Source organism: Pogona vitticeps, chromosome 4 (assembly GCF_051106095.1).
Source record: "Pogona vitticeps strain Pit_001003342236 chromosome 4, PviZW2.1, whole genome shotgun sequence".
NCBI classification, from domain to species: Eukaryota; Metazoa; Chordata; class Lepidosauria; order Squamata; family Agamidae; genus Pogona; species Pogona vitticeps.
In genome coordinates this window covers 208,850,149-208,876,571 of record NC_135786.1, presented here as the reverse complement: position 1 = coordinate 208,876,571, position 26,423 = coordinate 208,850,149, and the positions used below count along the sequence as shown (strand labels likewise).

At 40.4% G+C, this 26,423-nt stretch overlaps 1 protein-coding gene across 1 annotated transcript; it reads right to left on the bottom strand.

Annotated features, from left to right (window-relative positions):
• On the bottom strand, positions 1-25,339 carry ATP6V0D2 (ATPase H+ transporting V0 subunit d2). The gene is made up of 8 exons (XM_020804965.3): positions 21,683-25,339; positions 16,429-16,600; positions 13,858-14,036; positions 12,277-12,356; positions 10,445-10,522; positions 3,556-3,732; positions 1,309-1,386; positions 1-450 (listed from the first exon to the last, which is right to left on the bottom strand). Exons 1-8 carry the CDS (start codon positions 21,810-21,812, stop codon positions 289-291), a joined length of 1,056 nt encoding a protein of 351 aa, XP_020660624.1. The 5' UTR covers positions 21,813-25,339; the 3' UTR covers positions 1-288.
• Positions 25,340-26,423: the final 1,084 nt, after the last annotated feature.

Below are 26,423 nucleotides of genomic sequence, written 5' to 3'. Positions count from 1 at the left end.
GGACCACTGAACTAGATGATAGCCTCTCACAGCTTTGCAAATATTGTTCTCTGTAAAGCCTGGGGACACTTCATACAGTAGACTGGGAATTGCCGAATCCATTTTGATTATTCAGTAGCTGATTCATTTTAACAGCTGATCACATGGTGACACAACCATATGAATAAATGCTGACAGTCTTGTTGAGCTGATAAAGCTGATCTTTTTTTACAACATAATTGAGAATTTTATAAAGAACCCAAAATATTAACTAGATGCTATTGCTAATATGCACGATCAGTAGCTACTTCAAAAAATGGGAATGTAGTTGTTAATTTTTGTTCTGTGTCTCTGGGAGATGCATTCAGCAATCCATACGACATTTCTGCTTTCTTGTTCCTTCAGTTTTACGTAGGCATAGAAGACTCCAAAATGGAATTGGTTGTTGAATGCCAGGACATTCATTTTGACCTTAAGAAAAATATACAAGAAGAAATACATCTCATTCAGAATTTTTAAAAAACCCATTACAGTATATCTTTCCCTCACCAGGATTTCCAAGTGCTTTACAAACAGCAAATAGTAACATAGTAGCATCAGTAAATGAAACACTGCTTTCTCTTTTCTGAGTAAGAGCTAAACCAAACCTGGGCAAAGTGCAGCCCGAGGGCCACATACAGCCTGTGAGCCGCTCCTGTCCAGCCTGCCAGTTTTCACTCCAGTCCAGTGTTCAAGCACTTGTTCAAGCCCAAGACAGACTGGATTTCTCTCACTGAACAAGTTGAACATCAAAACCATTTATAGCCTTTTGTCTAAAGTTGATCAGTTGCTAATCTTTTATTTTTAAGTAAAGTTGGTTCAGCCCCCGAACACAGTTCAGATTTTTCATGTGGCCCCCCCTTATAGAAATTAATTGCCCACCCCTGAGCTAGACTGAAGTAAAGCTGCAGCCAAGGCTTTCTTGCAACATTTTGAACTGTAAGAACATTAATGAAGATATTCAAAGAAGAAATGAATATTTCCTTAATATGCATATTTTAATGCACTTTTTAAGAGTTGTGAAACATATGGCAAAATTCTCAAAATGGAGGACTTTGACACATGACCGTGTTCAGTTCACAATTAACTACACAAAGGCTCTTAATATAGTAAGTTTGCACAAAAAAATAAACCTAGACAATTTCTTCCACACTCCTAGTATTAAAATTTTAGCTCTTCAATTCAAATAAACACATGGCCATCTCCATCAGTACTTTCCATCACAACTGATTCTAAGTTGAAATAAATGAATGCAGCAAAGAAAGAGCTTCAAAACAAAGAACATCTCACCTCATGTTCAAAAAAAGCATCTTCTAATGTTTTTTCACCTGTACCACTGCCAACAGCTTCAAAGCAAGCCTTGTATTCCTGAAAGTACAAAGTATCATCAATGCTGTTAACGCAGCATACATATACTTTTTCTTTCTGTGTAGAAGCAAATCTTTTGTAAATAGGTTCTTTACATGTGCAGGTCTAATCTATATATGCTCTTTCTTGCCCCTCCACTAATAAGATTCTTCAGAATGGTTTTTAAATTTTCTTTTCATGAGTGTGGAGGGGTAGCTCATAACAAGGACAGAGCACCTGCTTTGCCTATATAAGGTCTCAGGTTCTGTAGCTTCTGACATCTCCAGATTATAGTGGGAGGGAGAATACTCCTGTCTCAAGCACTGAATGCCTGTGAACTCAGGCATGTCTATATTAGCAAATTGCTTTAGACTAAGCAATATCACCCCAACATGATCTTCAAGATTTGCAAGAAGTATACATGATTACCCAAAGCATCCATGCACGGAATGGAACATGAAGATACAGCCACATGAAATTAACTGGTTGAAAGCTGGTTTTGGGTTTCCTGTAGCTATGATCTTTCTTGCACTTTGTTGGGTTCTTATTTACAAGACAAGCGTCATCTGGGAATGACAGAGAATGCAATTCATGGTTGGACTGCACCCATTTCCAGACAAATCTGGGTCTTGGATTTGACTTCTAATGCTACTAGGCCAACAGGGAGCACTGAGTGATTCTCAGGAAGAAGACATCAGTAGCATCATTTCCCTTTTGGTCCTTTTGTTATATGTGGATGGACACTGGAATAATTTTATGGAAAATCACTATAGTGAAGGCTTCTGCCTCCTTTTACCGTGAGAGGTCTCCATAAAGGATGTAGGGGTAAGACCTTTAGCAGCCAGCTTGGCTTAGGGGCAGACAGGTCTGTCCCACTTCCAAGGACCTTAATTTAATGACTTGGCAGGCCCAAGTACTGCCCTTCTGGTAGTATCTCCCAGGATGCAGACTGGTACATCAGCCAGACTGCCCAGTGACTGGATCTGCATTCTATACTGTTTTAATTATTGTCAGGTTTAACCAGTCCAGTTGTGGTCACCCTAAGCCATCGCTGACTATGAGTGATTGATGCCCTTTTCCTTGGTCCCCTAGGTACAGCTATGCAAATCCACCTCACCTGATGCTAAATCTTCATTGCCTGGCTATGCTTCTTGGCAGTGTTCATGTTCCCCTGAGCACAAGGCTATGTGGGCTGTAACCTTTATATCTTCAGGGCAGGACCACAAGGATTAGGGTTGCCAAGTCAGCAGCACTCAAGTCATAGAGATTTCAGGGGCCAAACTAGAGACCTAGTGGGCCATATGGATACTTATTACAAAGAAAAGGGTTCAGGCATGTATAACTACTTCTGGACCAGCTGGTTGTAGAAATGGGCATGAAATGAATCAATTAAAAGTTCCAGAGTCTGAAGTACTAGTCTAATACTTCAGTCCAGAGGCAGGGGGTAAACATGTTTTGCTGTCTTTCTGCATCTGAGTAGGTTCAAATTGTGCCCAGCAGATTCAGTGATTCCTGCATTCTCACTAGAGAGCATATCCTGCCCTGCCATACCAATAGGACATAATGCATGAGGAGTTCTTCCAGATTCTGCACTACTGTCATGGCTTAGTGAAGGTTTACTATTGTCACAGAGCCTTATGCAAGAAGAAGGCTTAGAAGTTGTGGCGCCAGTGCTCTACTCCTTGCCTGGGTATGTGGGCCAAATGGAGAAGTACCATGGGTCACATCTGGGATAGAAACTCTGGCTGAAAGGGGTTGTGTTCCAACAATTGCCTGAGCTTGCTCACCGGCCCTATAGCAAATGGTGAGTTGTTTATTGACCAGCTTGGAGAACCTACTTTTTCAGATTGCAACTCCCCAGATTCCCAGCTACCCACACTAGTAGAGGATTCTGTGAGCTGTAATCTAAGAAGTGCCCTTTCCAAGCTCAGAGCTATTGGGACAGTTAGCTTTTTGTGTCTCGACCAGTTAAGAGCTATACAAAATTAGAACAGACAGATCGGTTTCTCCCTTGGCTATTGCCCCACATCCTTCTCTTGGTCAGACACACTGAAAATCAGCACTCTGTTTGCGTCATTTTGTTTAAAACCCGGCTGAACAAATACCTAATGTTCTTTCTTTGGCAATGCACACTATGGAATGTGGTAGACACAGTAAGCTTTTGTTAGGAACTACCAAGTATTTACATACAGCGTAGTAGTCTGCAATGCCCTTTACTTGCTCATAATCCTCTGCATTGGCAAGCATGTCTAAGCCTTCTGGGTACAGTTTTCCACACTTTGGATACAGTTTTTGTCTGTCTTCTTTACTCAGCTCAGTCCCAAAAGAATTGATGGTGATGATGAAGGCCCGGCGGTCTGCTTCAAACTAAAAAAAAAATAAAAACAATTTTCATCAGTTTTTGATAATACACTTTTAATCATTAAAGAACACCTGTACAGGTATACTATTAAATGAAGTAGAACTAATGTCACCAAAATACTCTAAAAGAATTCACATATTTGCATATATTTTCTCTTACTATGATGGAAGGCAGATTTGACTTTGAATGTGATGTTTCTTACATGATGTGTGAGGTGTATGTGTATGTATTTCTTCATAACATGAAGGTAAAGTAAATTTCTTCCCAGCTGGGAATTCACATTATATTCTACTAATGAACAATAATGTAAATTGGCTTTAAAGAAGTGCAAATACCATTAGCACTGTGCAGTGATGGGCAAACATTTATACAAGTGAAACATATCAGACCCAGATTATGAACAAAACTTGGAAAAAAAAATTGGGGGGGCACAGCTCCAAAAGGGACGACTAGCCAGTCTTACTGCTTCTAGGGGTTGTGGTCAAAATCAGATAATCTTCCTAATGTCTTATTAGGAAACAATGGCACTGAGCCACCCTTTGTCTGCAATTTAGTTTGATTTCTTTTTGTACCAGGGAGTGTGAAGCACCACCATAGCATGGGAAGTTCAAGCAGGAATGCAAAGATCAATTAATATTAGATCTATGGTATCATTTCCAGTCTAACGAGTTCAGGAAATCCACAAATATCTGCTGCTGGAACCTATGCCAGTTATAGCACTTGTGTAGCAGGTTGGGTAGCCAAATGTAGAAGACTTGGCTCCTGTAGTAGGTGTATCAGAAAAGGGACCCTCAGCAAATACACCTGGTATAACAAGCCGTCCCTTCTGAGAGTCTCTCTTCTACACAACTGCAGGAGCCCTGGCCTGTTTTGTATCCAGCCACCTAAGCTGCTGTTCGATAGTATCCTTTCTCATTTGCTGCTGTGTCTCAGATTGAGCCTTGCTCCCTGTATTACTCAATTCATATTTACTTATTTAATGTATTTGTACACCTTGTAATGAGAGTGAAAGAGGAGAGTGCAAAAAACGGTCTGAAACTCAACATCAAAAAAACTAAGATCATGGCCACTGGTCCCATCACCTCCTGGGAAATAGAAGGGGAAGATATGGAGGCAGTGTCAAATTTTATCTTCCTGGGCTCCATGATCACTGCAGATGGAGACAGCAGCCCTGAAATTAAAAGGCGCCTTCTTCTTGGGAGGAAAGCGATGACAAATCTTGACAGCATCTTGAAAAGCAGAGACATCACCTTGCCAACAAAAGTCCGAATAGTCAAAGCTATGGTTTTTCCTGTCATGATATATGGAAGTGAGAGCTGGACCATAAAGAAAGCAGACCGCCGAAGAATTGATTCCTTTGAATTGTGGTGCTGGAGGAGGCTCTTGAGAATCCCCTGGACTGCAAGGAGAACAAACCTATCAGTTCTAAAGGAAATCAACCCTGAATGCTCACTTGAAGGACAAATCCTGAAGCTGAGGCTCCAGTACTTTGGCCATCTCATGAGAAGAAAAGAGTCCTTGGAAAAAACCTTGATGTTAGGAAGGTGTGATGGCAAGAGGAGAAGGGGACGACCGAGGATGAGATGGCTGGACAGTGTCTGCGAAGCAACCAACATGAACCTGACACAACTCCGGGAGGCAGTAGAAGACAGGAGGGCCTGGCGTGCTCTGGTCCATGGGGTCACGAAGAGTCGGACACGACTAAACGACTAAACACACATCAGATGATAGATCACAATGACATAGAAAGAAAATAAAATCTTGCCTTGTAACAAAACCAAGCAATAAAGCTGCACTTGAGTTAAGTCACAGAACTTGAAAAGCCTGTGATAATGGACTTGGCCTCCTGCCAAAAGATTAACAGAATAAGCAATAATGCATTTAGCAAGTGATACAGTTGGGGAGGGGGAACAGAACAAATAGACAGCCACAAGTTTGTTTTCCCATTTTTATCTTTTCTGGGTGTAGATTCAGATTGGTACTCTTAGGCCTCCTTCCTTCTTTCTCAACTAATCTGATTCTTCTTGTTTCTTAGCTGGACAGAGCAATAGCTCTTGTAGCATGGATACTCAACCAGTTACTATAAATAAGATGGATTTCCTTAACAGAACGAAATTTCAGCCTTTTTGTCTTCTTATACAACCTCAACAGAAGGCCTCTGTCAATGCAGTCACCACATGATCCTAAGACCTCAGCTGAGCAACAAAAGGGAGGGGGGAGAGATGAGTAGGACACCAGACCGCTTTCTCTATTCATCAGCCACCTCCTCTCAAATGGAGGAAACTCCAGGAGAGTACTTTTCAAAAGATAAGAGGGAGGTCTCTGAAGCAGCAGTCACATATTAGTTAGTCAACACAGTTAGAGTGAGGCATATTTTGCTATTACAGATATAATGGAATGTTCACATTGGGGCTTCATCTCGAGAGATGATCACTGAGTGCCCTTAATGATCAATGAAAAGACCATTGGATCTTTTTATCACTCATAGACTATGAAGAGGGCAGTGGACTATGTGGCCTTCTGCATGTCCTCAGACTGCAATTCCCAGCAGATCTGCTGGCCAGCATAGGCAAGGGTGAGCACTGATAGGAGTTCAGCAACATCTGAAGGGCCTCCATATGCTTTCTATTCTCATATAGCTACAGTATATATAAGAAATATGTTAAAAACACAAACTTCTCCTCCATCATTTATTCAACTGGGCAACTCTGGGCAGGCCATCAACTGAATGGTGTAGGATAGGGCAGAGGTCATCAACCTGTGGTCCGCAGCCCAGTGACAGTCCATGGCCTGAGCCGGACCAGGCTGCAGAGACAGACCTCCCACTCACCCCTGCATGCACTCTCCTCTCCACAGCTGCTTTGTGCACCTACGTGTGTGCCAGCGCCGGCGTGAGCACTCCCCCACCCCTTCATGCATGCGCCTGAGTGCCCAAGCTAAGGGGTGGGTGCATGGGTGGGCGGGCATGTAGGTGTTCCTGTGCATGCATGAAGGGGTGGGGAGCGCTCATGCCACCACTGATGGGCACACACACACTCCCCCACTGCTTCCCACATGCACCCACAAGCAGGTGCACGCCCACATGAGTGCGGGGGATGCCCTGCCTTCCTCAGAGGCTCAGCCGGTCCACGGTCCCAAAAAGGTTGGAGACCACTGGAGGGTCCAGAAGGACATTTGGACAAGAAAAATCCATTTGCAGAGCTGGCTGCTCTGTTCGATCTTTATTTTTATCTTCCTGTTTTTTTTCCAGCCATAAAAAGGGTGGAAGGGCAGCAATGAATGAAATAGAAAAAATAATCAAGTGTAAGGATGTGTCACTGGAGACCAAGATCATCCACACTCATGTACTGTATTTCCAGTCACCATGTATGGGTGTGGAAGCTGGACAGGAAAGAAAGCTGATGGAGAAAAAATTGATTCTTTTGAAATATGGTGCTGGAGGAGAGCCAGGCAGATACCCTGGATGGCCAGAAAGACAGACAAATAGGTCCTAGAGCAAATCAAGCCTGGACCATCTCTGGAGACAATTATGTTAAAGCTGAGGCTGCCTTACTTCAGGCACATCATGAGAAGGCAAGACTCTCTGGAAAAGACAATAATGCTGGGAAAGGGGGAAGGCAGTAGAAAAATAGGAGGACCAAATGCAAGATGGACTGACTTCCTAAAGGAAGCTGCAGGTTTGAGATTACAAGAACTGAGCAGGGAAGTTGAGGATAGGGACTGCTGTGATCGCTCATTCATTAGGTCACTATGAGTCGGAGGTGACTTGAAGACACACAACAACAACACAGGGTAATGCGGGAAGCCTATGCTCTCTTTAATTCCTGTCCTCTCTCTCCTCTGCTCTTTCTCTTCCCTGGATCTGAAATTAGTAGTGCTATGGCTACAGAATAGATTTTGGTTATTTAGACTTTGCAGCAGGAAAGGCAAGGAAGGTTAATTTCTGTGGCGAAATAGGTGCTCTCCCTCAGCTTCACCGTTTCCCCCCTCTTCCTCAACATGCAATCATGCCATCTGTGGGTGTGCTGCACTCCATCGTCATGCCAGAAACACATCTCTCATTCAGCTCATTTTTACATGTTCATCTGAAAGGCAGTACCACATCCTTAGTGCTTACCATAAAATGACACTCCTGGGTCAAGATTGTGTTGGAATAGCACTCACTTTTGCCCAGGCTCTACTTACCACCCCAGGCTCTGCCTGCCATTGCTTGCTGTGTCTTCCACCCTGGGGTGGAATCGTCCAAAGTTTCCCATCACTCAAAGAAGAATCCCAATTGCCCCAAACACCCATTTTGCAGGAGCTGGATTCACCATTATTTTGTGGACCTCTCACCATGCACAGAACCAGTAGCAGTGGTCCCCTTCTGAAACCAAAATAAAAGTGGTCTTGCTTCCCCCTTCCACTCTGCTCCATTTGGGTCCAATGACACTGGCTGGTTTTTTCACTAACACCTAGCTGTGAAGGTTCCTCAGACAAGGCACTCCGAAAGAGGTGGCCACCAAAAACAGCAAAATCACCTCTAGGACTTCTCCCATCCAAGTCTTATGGAAGAAACCAGCTGGTATCTTTTGACACCTGAGCAGAAAGGCATGAAATAGGGGTGTAAGGCCAAGGCTTCTTTTGGTGGCATGCAGGAGCCACCACCGATGGTGTTGCTGCATGTGATGTTATGCTATTATTGGCTGAGGTCAGAGTGTGGGAAACTTTCACTATTCCTACCCTTTTGCTCCTGGGACCACTGCCTCAGTTTGGCTAATAGTAGGGCCAGCCCTGCCTCTGCCCTGCCATCTTCAATGGGCACCACTCAGCCCTGTCACCTTCACCTACTATTTCTTTTACAACCATTTCTTTCAATAATGGCATTCAGATATATGCAATTCTATTCAAAATTTCCTTGCTTTCTCCCCCTTCAATTAAAAAATCCATGCAGTGGATTTCTATGGGAAAAAAATCTTTCAACATTCAAAGGTTGGCAGGTTTTCTTTGCATTGCCAGCTCTTCAGTATTATTCAGTTTGGTTAAAGCGCCTGGATATCCTTTTTTTCCCTCTTGCATTTTGGTTCGCCAAGACAATGCCCCTTAAAATTTGTAATGTAAGGTTCCTAAACTGCCCCATCATGGTACAGTATTTTATTGGTGGTTGTATTGTGCTTCGGTTTTCACAGTTCTAAGCTGTGTAAATGCATGCTTTATCTGTCTCTTAGACATTTTCTTCTAGTCACATTGCAAATTGTGGGACAAGATGGGATTGCAACAGAAGATTTGGCATGAAAGAGTTAAAAAATCACTAGAATGCAGGTACATTGAGAATTTATAATGCACAATGTAAGCATTACAGCAATGGGACCTTCCTGGCCCAGGATGAATGTGCAGCAAATTAAATTAAAGAAGAGACAGATATTGATGTAGTTGCCAGCAGGTCTGGAGCAAATTCAGAAGTATCAGAACTGCTATATTTTTCCCCCCAAAACTATTTTCTTTGACTTTGTTTCGGAAAGAATTTATTACAATTGTATTCTAAAATCATAACAATCCTCAGCAAACACAAACAAAAGCCTTACAAGGAAGATGAATTCATGTGGCCTGATGTTCTTTATTCTTCTCCTTCATAGATACAATTATCATGAGACATCACAATTCTTCCAAGTTTGTGGGATTCCTTTTAAAAACACTCTGTAGGCATTACCTTGTCATTTAAAAAAGTACTTAACGGGCATAGAGTGGGCCCTACTATTAGGCAGAGTGGGGCAACTGCCTCTGGCAGCAGGTGCAGGGGAAAGGCAGCAGCAACATCGAAGCAGCCATTTCTCCTGAACCTCTCTGTGTTGTGGGCAGAGATGTCTGTGCCTTTCATCTTTTCTATACCCCCTATACTAGTCTGCCATGCAGTTGCCTGTTGTTGAGGATATGGTCCCATCACTAGTGTTGAAGCCAAAATCAACTGCCTGCCCAGTTCACTTTTGCATGGGAATTTTGGTGAGTGGCTGGGCAGGTACCCTTTCTTTTGCCTCGGTCAACAAAACCTCTTGGACTGATCCTGCTCGTATAGCCTATCACCACTTGACCAAAGTGTTAATAATTCTTCTGAATCTATGTTTAGAATTAGGATGAAAATTGTTGACCCTCAGGGCAGTCACAGACATTATAGAAAGCCTATTATTAGAGCTTGAATATACAGTAAGATGTGCTTCAGGTAGAATTTTATTTTGACATAAATTATTTCTTTTAAAAAAAAATGCCCATGGTGGAGTGTGTGTATCAGCTGTTATCAGCCTTGGGTCTCCAGATGTTCTTGGATGAAAGCTTCCCAAAGCCTTTATCACTAGCTGTGCCAGCCAGGATTTCTGGGAATTGTAGTCCAAGAACATCTGGGAACCCAAAGTTAGGAACCACTGAATTACTGAATAAAATGAGATAGGAGGAAAGGTTTTTGATCTCCCTTACTCATGGCATAATAATCTTGGCCCAGAACCTGAAAAACTGATGAAGGCCTTGTTGTACTTTAGAATTTGGTTTAAAAACAGATATCTTAAACTGCATGGCAGGACTTTTAGTTTTTAAAAAATGAAAAAAAAAACACAATTAGATGTCTTTCAGTAGGCCATGGAGGAATTGTGATGATGAAAACCAGTGGCAATTGGCTCAGCCCTGCATCAGTTAAAGGTACCGTAGGGCAGTTTCAAGTGACATCTTTGGCTACCAGGCTTGACTTACCTCCAAAAGAGGGCACATTATATCTGCTGTGGTGCCACCTTGCTTTTTGCAGAAAGTGTAGAAGGCTTCAAGATAAGCCTAAAGAATGGGAGAAAAATGTAATGTATTCACACCTTGTTTGAAATATCACTGATACGTTTTATCTTGGAGTGCTTGAAAATTATGAATAACATCCTGTTTCCTGCAAGAGGAACACTAAGCTAATATGTTCTCAACACTGTTCCCCCCGCATTAACAATACATATAACCTATCCAGCTTACATCACGATCCTGATCATCTTAGAACTGTAGAGCTAGCTGGAAGGAAATTCCAGCCCTATCCAGAAGACACAGTGGGGAATCAAACTCTCAAGCTTTGGCTGCCTAAACCACTGAGCTATCCAGCAGTTCTGGCCAAACAGGAATTGCTTCTGTGCCTGTCACTGAGGGCCAAATTAAAAGTGGGATTAGAGATGTAAGGAGACATTGCCTTGTTCTATGTTGTAGCTGTGCAGTCCACTGGTGTCATTTGGACTGGAAGTACCCTTGGACAGAATGGGACTTACTTCTGAGGAAAGCTGCCTAGCATTGTATTGAAAGGGTATCTGGTACATCTTTCTGCGCAATCTGATGAATCATCTCCTAACATACAGTGGGTGCTTGTACATTTGATCACAGGAGTAAATGGGAAGAATTAACTTCAGGCAAGGAGGAAGAAGCATAAAGTGATTGTTCTTTGTATTATCTCACTTTGTTGTTTAGTTGTTAAGTCGTGTCTGACTCTTCATGACCCTATGGACCAGAGCACGCCAGGCCCTCCTGTCTTTCACTGTCTCCCAGAGTTTGGTCAAATTCTTGTTGGTTGCTTTGATGACACTGTCCAGCCATCTCATCCTTTGACGTCCCCTTTTCCTCTTGCCTTCACTCTTTCCCAACATCAGGGTCTTTTCCAAGGAGCCTTCTCTTCTCATGAGATGGCCAAAGTATTGAAGCCTCAGCTTCAGGATCTGTCCTTCCAGTGAGCACTCAGGGTTGATTTCCTTCAGAACAGATAGGTTTGATCTGCTTGCAGTCCAGGGGACTCTCAAGAGCCTCCTCCAGCACCACAATTCAAAAGTATCAGTTCTTTGGCTGTCAGCTTTTTTATGGTCCAGCTCTCACTTCCAAAAATCACTACTGGAAAAACCATAGATTTGACTATGTGGACCTTTGTTGGCAAGGTGATGTCTCTGCCTTTTAAGATGCTGTCTAGATTTGTCATCACTTTTCTCCCAAGAAGGAGGTGTCTTTTAATTTCGTGGCTGCTGTCACCATCTGCAGTGATCATGGAGCCCAAGACAGTATAATCTGTCACTGCCTTCTATTTGCCAGGAGGTGAGGGGACCAGTGGCCATGATCTTAGTTTTTGTGATGTTGAGTTTCAGACCGTTTTTTGCACTCTCCTCTTTCACCCTGGATATAAGGTTCCTTAATTCCTCCTCACTTTCTGCCATCAGAGTGGTATCATCTGCATATCGGAGGTTGTTGATATTTGTTCCGGCAATCTTGATTCCGGCTTGGGATTCCTCCAGGACTGCCTTTTGCATGATGTATTCTGCATATAAGTTAAATAAGCAGAATTCTCTCACTTACATTTAAACAAAATGCATATTATGAGCACCAAGGAGAGGAAGCAGAGGCCCTGGTATATTTACTTACCCTCATTTCTTCTGTACGGTATAAGCTTACCTTACAGAAATGTAGGGTTAGTTTCCATTAATACTAGTAATCATTCCAGGATTTCCTGTTAGTGGTTAAACACAACACCTATCCCTTTGCTTTAATTTTTACTGCTGATTCCAGAGCGTGTTTACCTTGTAGAGTTTGTTGCGCATAATTTCAATGTTCATTTCATCCAAGTCAGTTTCAGATACACAGTCTTGAAAGAAATCAGCTGAAAGGAATCACATTTAAGTTATCAAGCTAAGTCATAAACCCATTAAAAACAAAGTCCACTTATCACAATGATTTGAAATGAGGAATGAAGAGGGAGATGGAAATCTATCATTGTCCAAGAAGTCCAACTCTGCTTTTCTCTGAGCTGTCATACAGCCTCCCTTTCCCCCAGATATCCATTTCATGCCTTGTCCATGCATACAGAAGCACAGAATTCTTTGCTTCTCTGCTTGGCGAATGTCTCTGTTATCTCCAGTCAGTGGTCAGAGATTACAGGGGCACACCCTTCCCCATTCATAAAGGAAGGAAGGAAGGAAGGAAGGAAGGAAGATAAATAATATTTAAACATTTCTGATTTGTACTATATACTATATAGCCAGGAAAAATGCTGCTTTGAAAATGTTGTGGTTGCTAATGCAAAACTCCAACTGACTCTTAAAGTGCAGACAGTTGCTTATGCACTGTACAGAAATAGATGAGCATTGGAAATGTTCTCATATACATATTTATACTATACTATAGCAGTTTGAGAACCAATTATGGCTCTATTGTCAGACTCCTGGGATTTGCGATTTGATGAGATACTTGGGATTCTCGAGTATAGCTAATGAGTAGATAGATATGCTCACAATCTTTCAATTCTTTGCCCCAATCACCTGAATTACAGCACTAGATCTCTCTAGCAATAGATGCTAAGTACCTCCAACAAGATAAGATAAGATATATTAAGCAGTAAAGTGCTGCCACAAAGCCGAGAAAGTGCCTGGGAAGCAACAACTACAATTTTGGGTGGTAAGTTGTATTGCATCAATATTTCCGGAAGGTCCTGGGAGCCAAAAAGGTGTGTGTGTGTGGGGGGGCAAATGTGACTCAAAGCAAAAAGCACAGTGTGATGCTTATATACTGGCCCATGGTGCTCAGAGCTCTCTCTGAACTGTTTGCAATTTAATTATGCAGGCTATGCATTTCTCTCCCCCCCCCCCGCCCCATGGGATGGACACTCAGTTTACCAACCTCAGAAGGATGGAAGTTTGAGTCAACCTCGAGTTGGCTAACTGAGCCTGGGACTGAACACAGGTCATGAGCAGAGTCTTTGCTGCAGTACTGCAGTTCAACCACCACAGCACAATTCATATATGTTAAGATAATGCTCCCTTTTCCTTAGATTCATTCATTTTTTAATCAGGGTAAAATGTTAAATTGTATTCATGAAGAGCAGTCCAGCACAGCTTGCAATCTTATGAACCAAATACGCTCCACCAGGCCTACATGGTGGCTTTATGCCTGCCTGACATGAAAACAGAATACATTATACAGATATAATGTAGTATATTGGCAAATCACAGTTAATTAGATGATTGGCTGTGTTCAGTTTGATGGATCATAAGTTCTTTAGGCTAAAGCAGTAGCGGAGGAAGACAAAGACAATGAGGAAAATGATAGCTGTGCCAGAAAATGATCATATTCTTCAACTTACACATATTTATTAGCAAACATACCTAAGGGTGTATCCACCAAGATTGCATTGAATAACTCTGCAGGGTTTGGAGCAATGCTGACAGCTTCCATTTGCTCAAAGCTGCCTAAAGGATGGCACTTAGGAACCAGTTCTTCAATGGGTCGTTGACGGAGTGTGCCAGTGATCAGCAGAATCACGTTGTCAATCATATAGCTATACCTAGTGCAAGAAAAGCACATCAAAATACATCTTTCTTTCAAGGAAAAAAATGATTTTTGAAAATCCAAACAAGAAAGAATCTTTGGCAAATGGGAAAGTTAAATAGCTAGGACTTCATAAAGGTGCACTGATCCTCTTTCAGCAGATGTAACATGAAAATATAAATAACGTGTAAATATCCACTATACACTGGTGCATGACTATAGGCCTTGGCTATGTATATTTAGCTGCCCCCAACCTATTAAATTCCAGTTACTTCTCATATGGGGGGGGGTTGTTTAAAAACAGTGCTATGTTAGGGGGAACCCACCTATAGAAACAAAATTTGCTTTAAAAGTTCTTTAATATATAAGACGTTTAGAAGCAGAAGTCAATAAAGAAACAGAGGGCAATAATTAGAGAAAGAAGGGGGAGAAGACCAAGAGCTTGTTTGTTAAGAAGAGGAGAGACTGTTGGGCATTATATGCCAAAGGGAACAAGAAGAAAGAGATATGTTAACTTGTAAAAGGAGAGGTGGGGTGGGGGAATGATCGCAGGTAGTTAGGAAATGAGGTCAGACTATTAGTCAGGGAAAGTAGGAGTTGAGGAGGAGAACAAATGAACAAGTTTTCCACTGAAGCAGAAGGAAAAAAATCTAACAGTTGAAAAAGAAAAAGGTGCATGTAATGTTGATAGGGGAAAGTGAACAGCAGCAAGATCAGAACAAAAGGGATGGATCTTGTTGTAATTTTTTTTTTAATTGCTAAATCCTGATCTGAGAAAGAGAAGGAGGGTGAGGTGGTGGAGCTGCTCTTTAAAATAAGCTGAAAGTGTTAAAGAGGAACTGAGTCACTCTTCAAGCTGAATGAGTAGTCTTTACTGAAGAAATATTAAGAGAATTCTACCAACAATATATCTGGTGGGTGATTGCCTGTATGTAAAATAATGCATAAGGAATTAAAAATTTTAAAAACCATGCTAGCTGAGCTCTCATTAGGCAAGTTAATAGTTCTTGTGCTAAACAGTAAATGAATCTGGACACAGAATCTATTCAACCACTCTTATGTGAAGAAATCAATTATAATTTGATTGTCAAGCAAAAAAAGAACCCCATGAAGGAAGCAATAAAGTCTAATGTTACAATGATGTATTAAAAGATAAATATCTAGGCATATAGCTTATAATAGGTCAAAGGAGTATTATTCAGATATCATTTGGATTTCAATATTTTTATTAATTTATTAAATTTGTTTAATACATTGTTCTTATTCTTTGTTATTAAGTAAAGATTGAAGGTGGCTGCTTACAGATCAGATCTCCAAATAAGAGAAAATACATGATCAAAACTAAGGCAAAGGCTGAAGTGATTGGATATACTAATCACTACATGAAGATTTGCATAACACTTCTCTTTATTAATTGATATCTAGTATCTAGGTGAATAAATGCAAGCATTAACAAAGTCTGTTGTCTTCTTTTGTCCCCTTTTATAGTGACACATCTCATTTTGGAGATCCATAGGCATCCATCTTAAGCTTTAATTCAGTGTAAGATATATATATTAAGGATACACATATAGAAATGCAAATAATTTAATTTAATCAGAAGCCTAGTTCATCTCTGCATAATAAGACAGACCAGTGCTTCCAAATCATGGGTCCCCAAATGTTCTTGGTCTGCAACTCCCAGAAGCCTTAAAGACTAGCTGTGTTTGCCAGGACTTCTGGGAGTTGTAGTATAAGACCATCTGGGGACGCAAGGTTGGGAACCACTGAGATAGACCATGAAAATATGTCCTGTGTGCCTGTTTGGTCTGCTATCCAAAGGCCAAGGACAGATGGGTGGCTTCACAGCCCCTTATCTTCCTTCTTATGATTCTCTACCTTGAAACTAAGCTTGTACTGAAGCACCTTTCAAGCAGAAGATGCCGTCAAGTTAGGACTGTCCTGTGACAGCTCTTCAGTCCAAATCAAGTTCTTCAAACTAGTTCATGGTAAGGTAAAAGGCCCATGGATTTATATAAATAAATCCATGGGCCATTAATGAGCCATGGGGATATATATACATCCCCATGACTGGCTCATGGAGTTATCCATCAGGATCACCTCCGCCTATCACATAAGAGTGGCGCATCCTCCTTGCTTGATCCACAACCTACTATATGTCTTCATGCACACTGGAACAGACCTGCAACTATAGAAAAAGCAGCTGTAGAAGAAACAGGTAGTTACAATAGTATTTCACTATCTAAAACTCATATAAAAAAAGAGCTTCCTGAGTGTATTAGGGTTTCTTCGATTTTATAATTCATACTTTAAGATGTTCACCTTTTTGAGTACTAAAAGGATACTAAACCTTCTTCTGGTTGTTATATCCTGATAAGTTCATGATCTGAGCACATAACATTACTTACGTAATATAGTTTAGGAACGTGGAAAGTGGCTCAAAAGCATGGTTTCTGAAATAGTGGAATTCTGTCAGTAGTTTGGATTTCAGCTTGTCATCAATGAGAGAAACAGTGAGAGGGCCAGTTTCATTGGCCAAGAAGTTTCCATAGTCCGTGGTTTGCAAATGTAACTTCAGATCTAACATAGAATGGAAGGGATTTTTTTTAAAAAAAAAATAAAACAGGCTTGTTCTCTTCAAAATTACAAAATATACAATGCCATCTTTGTATCTTTTTTCATTTTTCCTTTTTATACTCAATTGTTAGTTCCAGATGTTACCAAAAACCTCTAAACCATATTTTGTTTTAATATAAGAACAAAGCTGTAAATGATAGTTGATTCAGGGCTAAACACCTAGAGCAAAAAACAAACAAACACCAAAACTTGGTTTCATAAATCACAGTAGTTTTGTTTTCCCATTTTCCCATTTCCTGTTGTACTCTTATTCAGACATTGCATGTGCAACAGCTGTTGCTGTTTTGTAATTTGAACCTTCCTCCCTTTCCCTCTTCCCACCTTTTGCTGATGTTTTATTCTTCTTTCCATAACCAATAGGAATTTCATAGGATCTTATATTTGATTATTTTAAGACGAAAGCACTCAAGGCATCTGGTTAAGAAACTGTTTATTGAAATTATACAGGCAGAACTGGTACTGTAACAGCTGCCACCTACTGTAGACAGACCTAGTTCTAAAAAAAATGTTATTTCAGACATCAGAAGCAGAGAGCAAGTAAGCCTCTGACAATGATTCATACAACTGTATTTATCATGTATGGAGCACACTGGATGGTTTTAACTAGATGATGTAATAAGACAACATATTCTTATGATATAAATGTAAAGCAACCAACAGGTGCCAACATATCAATGGGTATATGTTAATTTATTTGTTGCAAATGCCTCCCTGCCAGTTTGCTATGGTTAGAGTAGGAAGTGACAATTTGAAATTAGATCACAATATAACCAGCAGAATAATGTACAGTGGTGCCTCACTTAACGATTTTAATTGGTTCCAAAAAAATTGCTATGTGAAAACATCGTTAAGCGAAACACCATTTCCCATAGAGATGCATTGAAAACTGGATAATCTGTTCCAATTGGAATGGATTACCATCCTTAAGCGAAAATCCCCATAGCAAAAAATTTTAAGCGAAACCCATTGAAATGCATTGAAGCCTATTTCAATGGGGGAAAAATTCACAAAAAATTCAAAAAGACTCAGAACAAAGCCAAATTAAGTTAACGAAGGTTTTATTAGGTGCACTAACGATTCCAAGCATTTTAAACATTTTTTAAACATTTTAGAATATTTTAAAAATAGCAAAAACGGGGCTGTAAAAAAAACATTAAGTGAAACAAGGGGACCTAAAACTGTCATCGTTAAGCGAAGCATGGTCCCGAAATCGTTAAGCGAAAATCACCCATAGGGAAAATCGTTAAGTAAAGCGCAAGATCACTCAAAAAAAGCCATCGTTGGAGGAGGGGAGGAGCCATTGTTAAGTGAATTTTTCATTGTACGAAGCAATCGTTAAGCGAGGCACCACTGTACGTACAATTATTTTTCATTCAACTCAAGACAGCACACATGGTCCTCCCTGCTCCCTTTTTATCTCAACAAAAACCCTGAGAGGTGGTGACTGGTCCTAGGATGTAGTATGATCTTTCCAGCTGAGCAGAGACTGAAACCTGCATTTCTGATACAATTCCAGATCTTTACCACTCAGTGCTGCTCTGTCACCTAATTTCTGGCACATCATCCGATTTTACCAATGTTTGATTACAGAAGGATCAAACTAGACAAAATGTCAGCTTCACAATTAGAAGTTGAGAGTGTGTTTTCCCTTCACCTACAAGAAATCCTGCAAAGCTACATATTTCAGCAATCACTCTTACAAATGAAACCTGTTTTAATTTCCTAATGATGAATCCCAAAACAAAAGCGAACTAAAACAGAGGTGAGGAACATTTGTGGTAGGATAAGCAGGAGTCTTTTACCTCTCAAGGAAGTTCCAGTTCTAATGACATGCTAATCTTACTGTCTATTTTGACCACAAAGAACAGATCCCAGGGAAAGTCTAGGCCAGTAATGGCTGCCATGACTCTGAATGAATGTGACATCTGGTAGCAAGGCCAGATGTTGTCTGAGTCTACCATGTAGATTTGTTTAGTTCTTGTGCATATGAGGAAAAGCAAAGCACAGATCACCATGTAGGGACTTTAAGGACATCAGTGCATAGTAGCCCACAGTAGTTATTTGCACAAGAGAGCAGTTTATCTCCATGTCCTCTAGTTCCAGTTTTGTCGCTCTCCCACACATAGAGAACAACAAATCTGAAGAGTAGAGTGTCCACATCCCATGGGGGACTCTCTACATGTGTTTTGACCCTGGAAAATCCTGATTTCTCAGGCTTTAAGCCTACACATAAGCAGGAAACTCTTCTCTTCAGACCAAGCTTCCAAACTGTGGAGAATGTGATGATGGTGGGGAGTCACACTAGGTTCTATCCTATGAGTGTGTACACAACACTTGCATTTATGATGCCTGAATAAGGCTTCAGCATCCCAGCTCACACCAAAAGGAGTTCTTTCCCTCAGGCTCACTGCTCTCCACAGGCGGTGATACAACAAAACTGGAAACAGGAGGGGTAGGGCTAAAGGAATCCATTCTACCCATGGTACCTATACACATTTTGGATAAGGTTACTGTGGCAGAGATGCCCAAACTTGTCCTTCATTGAGGAAACTGAGCAGCCTGTCTTTCACTACTAGGGTTTTTGTTTATCATCAACAATGGGAATTTTGTTACTCAGTACCAGTATTGTGCAAAACCTGCAAAAGTAAATTTGCCTGAGAGGAAAAAAAAATAGATGAGAATATCTGATACCAAAGCACTCTCCATATCAAGCTCCTCTTAGAAGTCATTCACAAGGACAAATGCCTCAGCTTTGAATCATGTAAATGTTCTTGGAGGTTCCGTGTACTGTACACCAGTTCATGTCAGTATGTCCCTCCTTGTATGACTCCTGCTCTTTTCTGCTTTAGGCTGAAACCTGCTGGTATAAGCGAATGAAGGTTTGAACATTAAACAAAGTGCTACAGAAGTCAAAACAAGACTCTGTTGGTGAAACATTGCATACGTTTTGTGCTTACAGGCACCAAGAGATGGAGTCAAATGACTTGAAGCATCCAGCATTCATTACTCTTTTTTTTCAGATGCATCTGTAGCCACACAATGAGAAGGAAGTGACTGACAAACTTAGCTGTCCTTGTGGATTTAAATAAATCCGTATGCGTAGACAAATGATCTCCTGGAGACTTTGAAAAAGTAACTATTTTTGGATTACAACTCCCTCTTGGGAGTTGTGATTCAAAAAAAATGTAGCACTTCTGTGTTCTGATCTTGTTTGTTGTTGTTTAGTCGTTCAGTCGTGTCCGACTCTTCGTGACCCCATGGACCAGAGCACGCCAGGCCCTCCTATCTTCCACTGCTTCCCGGAGTTTGGTCAAATTCATGCTGGTAGCTTCGATGACACTGTCCAACCATCTTGTCCTCTGATCTTGTACTGACCTTCAAATATGTATATTATAGCCTTAATATGTGAGGGGCTATTTGCATCAGAAACTAGATAGGTACAGTAGCTTCCCTCAGCCTGAGAGCCTCGAGATGCTGTAGACTATAATTCACATCACCACTGGCCACTGTTTGTGGGATGTGTAGTCCAAACCAGTCATTCTCAGTCCTTTTTTTTCCTTTTTTTTTTTTTTTTGGCCCTAGCTACAAGCACAATATGAGAGGAATATAGACTCAGAATTGTGTGAGTCATATAACAAATCTTAGAAGGTGGTGTGTAAATAATTGTTTCCAGTCCGTTGCCCCCTTCAAATGTTCCAGGGCTCACCCCACGGGGACATATGGCCCCCATTGAAAATGGCTGGGTAGGTGCCTAAGATACATTCAAATCACAGTTGCTAGGATATGTGTGTCATTTTGTCTTTCACTTCAGGCAGCAAATTTGGGGGGGGGCAAGCCCCAGATTATCAGAAGAATATATTCCCTCCAAACATAAACATGGCATTGTCCTAGCAGCCAGTTCTGCAGTGGGATGTTGATAATGAAGGAAACACAGAATTTGATCATCTTACATAGTTCCTTATTAAAGAACAGAAAAACATATCATCCACCTTTACAGTAGGGACTCACTGTAATGTAGAAACTGGCTTACTATTAGAATAGTAGAATAATGTAGAAACTGGCTTACTATTAGAATTCTGGTAGTTAATCAGACAGAGGAGGCGCCATCTTGCATTTCTGCCTATATTTAGAAAAATGGATATTGTACTTTCTCTTGCCCAAAGCCCCTCAAAGTCCTGCCATCCTTCTTCCTTTTGTAAAGGATGGGACCAAAAGAATCATTTTTTTGTCTTTTTCCCGCCTAACAGTAAACCAATGTTGCTTTGACAGCCAGTGTTCTGCCAGTATACTGTGTCTGTGATTTAGCTCACCAAAGTGCTGTGTGTTTGTCTATATTATTAGTTTTGAGACACCAGTCCAGTTGAGTATAAGCAGTGGCTTAAATGTGAAGTAACATTGGATCGTTAGTAGGATACAACTAGTATCCACAACTGTGTTTTTATGTATTTACATATTGTTGCCTCAGTGTTATATATTTTCATAATTATTTGAATTGTATTGTATAAACATAGCTCTGGTCAAAAGCATACAATATTTTAAAATTCCTATCAACAATTTAGTTGCTTTATTTTCATCTTCATTATAATTTCCTTTTTTTTGAAGAGTGATCCCTTTTTCCTTTATTCTTTCAACCCAATGACATGTTAAAATTTTCTTTGATCAGTACTTAGTTAATCAAGTATCAAGATTGGGATGCAACCCCCTCCCACAGATGAAGGCAAAGGGCAAAATCCTGTTGCGTACAACTACAGCAATGTCAACCAGATCTGCTGCCAAAAATAATTAATGCAAATGAATAGAAAGCTTCCTATCCTTTTTTTAACTTCCAAAGCTCCCTAAGAAAAGTCTTTGGGAAGCCTTGGGATCAGGCTTTAATTGCCAAAATTTACCTCCAGATTATTTAAATTAATTATTACTGCCACTAAATCTAATCTACAACGGCGTAACTTTACACAACAAGGTTTTGCCCTTTGTTACGTAAACTCAAATTAAACTTCTGAAAGTTGCAAAACTAACTCAGCTCACCTTCCAGAGTCTCACACTGTGCCAAATTCACATAGTCGGCAGCCTTCAAAATTCCACCTTTAAAACCTCGGACCAGTCCCTCCAGATAACCATGATCTATATTGAAGTAAAATTCTGAGTAGCCAGGCATAGCGGACGAGTCAGCTTGACAACTCCCTAAATTGAGAAAGTACAGAGCTGTGCGTTTGCCTCCAGAAGACTATAATGAACAGTCACTAGCTAACTTGTGAGGTTTGATTGACTTGTTTCTTCCCGTTTCATTGTTTCCAGTACAACATTACTGCAGTGTGCCTAGTGCTTACACAACATAAGCTCACCAGACTGACAAAATCTGATTCTTTCCTGTTATAAATCCACTAAATGCAAGGTGGGAAACAAGAAGAGGAACAAAGGGAAAATATTAGATATTTAAATGAAATGAGGTTTGGATCCAACCAGACAGATCTCCCTTAAAATGAATCTATGTAGGTATATGTGCTTATTAAAAATATGATTATATTATCACTAAATGATGTGCTTAAATTGTGTTGTGAAATGTATTCAGAAAGGATACATGCTCAGAAATGCCCATTTCAGATCAATAGATCTGGTGTATTGTTGATACAATAGAGATAGAAGTGGTTATATTTATTTAATTAATGTTCTTTCATTTAATATTCCATTTTGGCCACAATCCCAGAGTGGCCAAAATGGTATTTAAAACATATATTAATGAAATGAAATGAAGTGGACAGTAGATCCAATTGCCTCGAGAGGTGGTGAGTGCTCCAACACTGGAGGCATTCAAGAGAAACTTAGACAACCACCTGGCAGATAGTCTTTGATCTGTATTCCTGCATCGAGCAGGGGGTTGGACTTGATGACCTTATAGGCCCCTTCCAACTTCACCATTCTATGATTTTATGATTAAAGGAATCTTTTGTAAACCTAATGAACAATGGTACTTAGTGTGATGTAGTGGGCAGAGTCATGGACCAGGACTCAAAACACAAGGGTTCCAACCCCTTCTTATCCATGGAAACTCACTTAAATAGGTCAGACTCCCCGTAAGAGACCATAATGCTAGGAAAAGATTGAAGGCAGCGGGAAAAGCAGAATACTGAATATGAGATGCATTCCCACCCCCTAAAAGAATCTGAAGCCTTGAGCTTACAAGAGCTGAGCGGGGCTGTTGAGGACCAAATATTCTGGAGGTCACTCATTCATAGGGTAGCCAAAGTCCGAGGCAACTTGATGACATATCTTATCATCAACAACAACAACAAGAAGAAAAGGACAAAGACTCTTGTGCTAGCTTAAAAACTAGCCACTTTTGTTTGGCAGTTGCTTTCATGGACCACAACCCATTTCATCAGCTGTGTCACTACATTATTCAAAATAATTCATGAAAAAAAATGCTATAGTTTTAAGGTCAATATATCTCTCAATAGTGAAGAACACTGTGGTTTATTATAAAACCTGATGCCAAAGAAAACATATTAGTGCTTAATGTGCCACTAGACTCTTGGCAGTTATTGCTGGAACCGTAGGGCTAAATGATACATTGCAGGTAATAATTTCTAGAAGAACGAATTCCTCAAGAAGGGATTGTGTGCAATTATCACAGCAGGAGCTTTTCTCACTCCCCATAATCTGCAAATTAGCTGGATTTCTGTTGTGAGTAGTGTTCAGGCCACAAGTGCATCATTTCTTTGCAATTCTGATTCTTCAGACATGAAAGATTGCCTCCATCAGGTTTCCTGAACACCAACATGACCTCATCTATTACTATGGGTTACCTGGAGCCTACAGTTTGGCTGTAAATACAGAGAGAGAGAGATTGAGAGAGATTAGGAAAAAAGGGCAGGTTAGGAAAGAGTTGCCCCATTCTCAAACCTCTAATCCAATCCTCATTCCCTGTAGGTTTTTCCTTTTAACAGAAAAAGTCCACAAATATCTATAATCTAACCTAGTTTGGTCGCTGAAATAGATATAATTGATTTGTTTGTTTCTCAGCGGATCAATATTCCAAACTACATGTTTTTCCCTTCTGGAAATGTTTATCTCTCACCACAAGGGGTCGCCCTAACACTGTAGCAAAACAGGTGTTAGCCAGCATGCTTCGGTTTTTAATTGTACGCTGTAAAGCAACAGAAAACAGAAGTTACTTTGAAATCTGTGTTGCTTGCAATTTGTCTCTGTTTTCTATGTCTTTATTCATCGTCTCATAATTTTGCTTCTTTGTATTTCCCTGCATTTACACTCATCTTTTTCTCACAGCAGATTTTGCCGGGGTGGTGTTTGTATTGCTAAATGGCAGATGACACAAAGACTCAGCAACCAAGAGTCTCTGAGTAATCGGAACTTTCCTGTACAAATTCATGTGGTTTTGAATCATGAGAGGAAAATAGAAAATGGATACAGTACTTTCTTAATATGGAAGCCCCATGTACCTTTATTTAGCAAGTATATGTAGCTCTCTGATTTCAAAGAGGTGACCAATTAGAGGTTAGTCTGATTTAGCATGCAGAACAAGATTAAAACAACGTTTTAATAAAGAAAGCTTTAAATGAATATATTAATCAATCAATCAAAATTTCCCCTTTTTTGTTATATTTAGCCTACAGTTTATGTACAACATAACAGTTTATAGCCCTAAAATGTAAGGTTCTGCTTCAAGTCATATAATATTTGGCTGGCACAAATTTAGGTTAAAAAGTCTTGTGAAATAATTCATATTGCATAATGATATAAATTACTCTTGGGACATGTTTTGCACATACCTTGCTGTAGACATGAACTCTGCTTGCTAATGCAACCAAGCCAACTAGAATCTAGGATCCTGCTTGCTTATGTGCAGTACGATCCCATATCTATGGGGAACCGTTTCCAAGCCCCTCCCGTGAATGCTGAAAAATGTGGATTGTAGAGAACCATGTTTTAGTAGCAAACAGGATGCATAGCATGTCCTCTGCCTCTGTCTAATGGCCAGTTCTGATAACTTCATCTTTAGAAATATATATTTCTAGGATTTTTCTTTCAATATTTTTAATATTTTCGGATCATGGATAAGTCAGTCAGCAGAGACTGATCCTGTAGCTGTATAAGGACAACTGAGTGACCAGCCATTATGAAAGGGAGCACACCCAGGGAATGAAGGATAGCATTGTGCAGTTCTCCTTATGGACACATAAATCACATAACCATGGATAGGATTTTGGTCAAAGAGTCTTGTGTCACCTTGAAGACTTAAAAATGATTTATTCTGCAAAAGCGTTTGTAGTCTGCAGCCCACTTCTTCAGACACAATTGACTGAAGACCAGGAACATACATTTCAAGTTAAATTGATCATTTTTTAAAGGACTGTTTGTTAGTTTTGTTGCAACAGAATACAAACTAAGATGGCTGCCCATTTAGATATTTCTGATTGACCCATTCTCTCTTACATGTCTGAAACTATGTTGGCAATGCCTTATTGAAGGACTAGTGAGGAGAACTTGACCACAAGAAAAAGCAATTTAAAAGATGTGATGAGCTATTGGGGGCTGAAAGAAGGAACATCTTGCATAAACCAACACATAACACATATCTCTTTGGAAGGCTGACCCTTGAGAACTGCTAGTTCTCTGTGTGAGTGCCCCATGTGGCGAACTGCTAAAGTGCAAATGGTCAATCATCCTAGCTTATGTATTTCTGCACCTGCTCGATTTGCTCCAAATGCACACTTGAAAAACAGTTCTCAAACTACAGTACATTATCCATGGGAGACTGGAAACTGGTAATTTTCAATCTTGGGGATGTCCTTGAGCCCATATGTCTCTCCTGTCTTTGCTCTGAGTAGGTAAAAAGGGGTATGTGGGAAGGAAGGAAGGAAGGAAGGAAGGAAGGAAGGAAGGAAGGAAGGAAGGAAGGAAGGAAGGAAGGAAGGAAGGAAGGAAGGAAGGAAGGAAGGAAGGAAGGAAGGAAGGAAGGAAGGAAGGAAGGAAGGAAGGAAGGAAGGAAGGAAGGAAGGACAGCAGCCCTAAGAATAACCAGTAAATATCACCAAAGATCAGAGCAAGGAAAGGATAGTTTTGGAACCCCAAGCAGGTCCTTCTATATCTATTTTCTCCTCTCCATGCAAAGATATGCATATTTCAGTGTAAGCTGTGTTTCCCTCAGTCATGACTTACAAAAACAATTCTGTCACAGTAATCAGTGCAACAACATTTTGTAGTTGACATAATTTTTAATCGGTGATCCTTAACTGCTCGTTCAGGGATGTACTTCTTAAGTAAGTGGGACAATTCTAAAATGAGATTTCTGAAGATGATTATCACATAAGGTGTTGAACTAGTTCAACCAAATAATTTGCTAATATCCCAGGAGGAAGGTCATTTTAAAGCCCACTTCTAGAGGAAGATAATTGAGTATATTTTTAAAAAAGTTAAACTATTCTAGTTGAGCTTTACCTGAGCATTGCTGGTTAAGCATTTTTTAATCAGATGGTTTGTCAACAGTGAAATTCTTGGCTCCTTCAGTTCTGTTATTTTTATGCTTGATTAATAGAACTGTGATTAATCTTGCAGATATAATGTTGTGAAGGTACCACCAAGGGACATTATTTCCATTACAATCTAAGCAGACATTAAATTACTTGGCTTGGGGGGGGGGAGAAGGAGGAGGAGGAGAAGGAGAAGGAGGAGGAGGAAGCAAGCAATTTACTATCATGATTTTAGCATAATTCTGGTTATTGATATCTAAAATCTCATTTGAAAAATG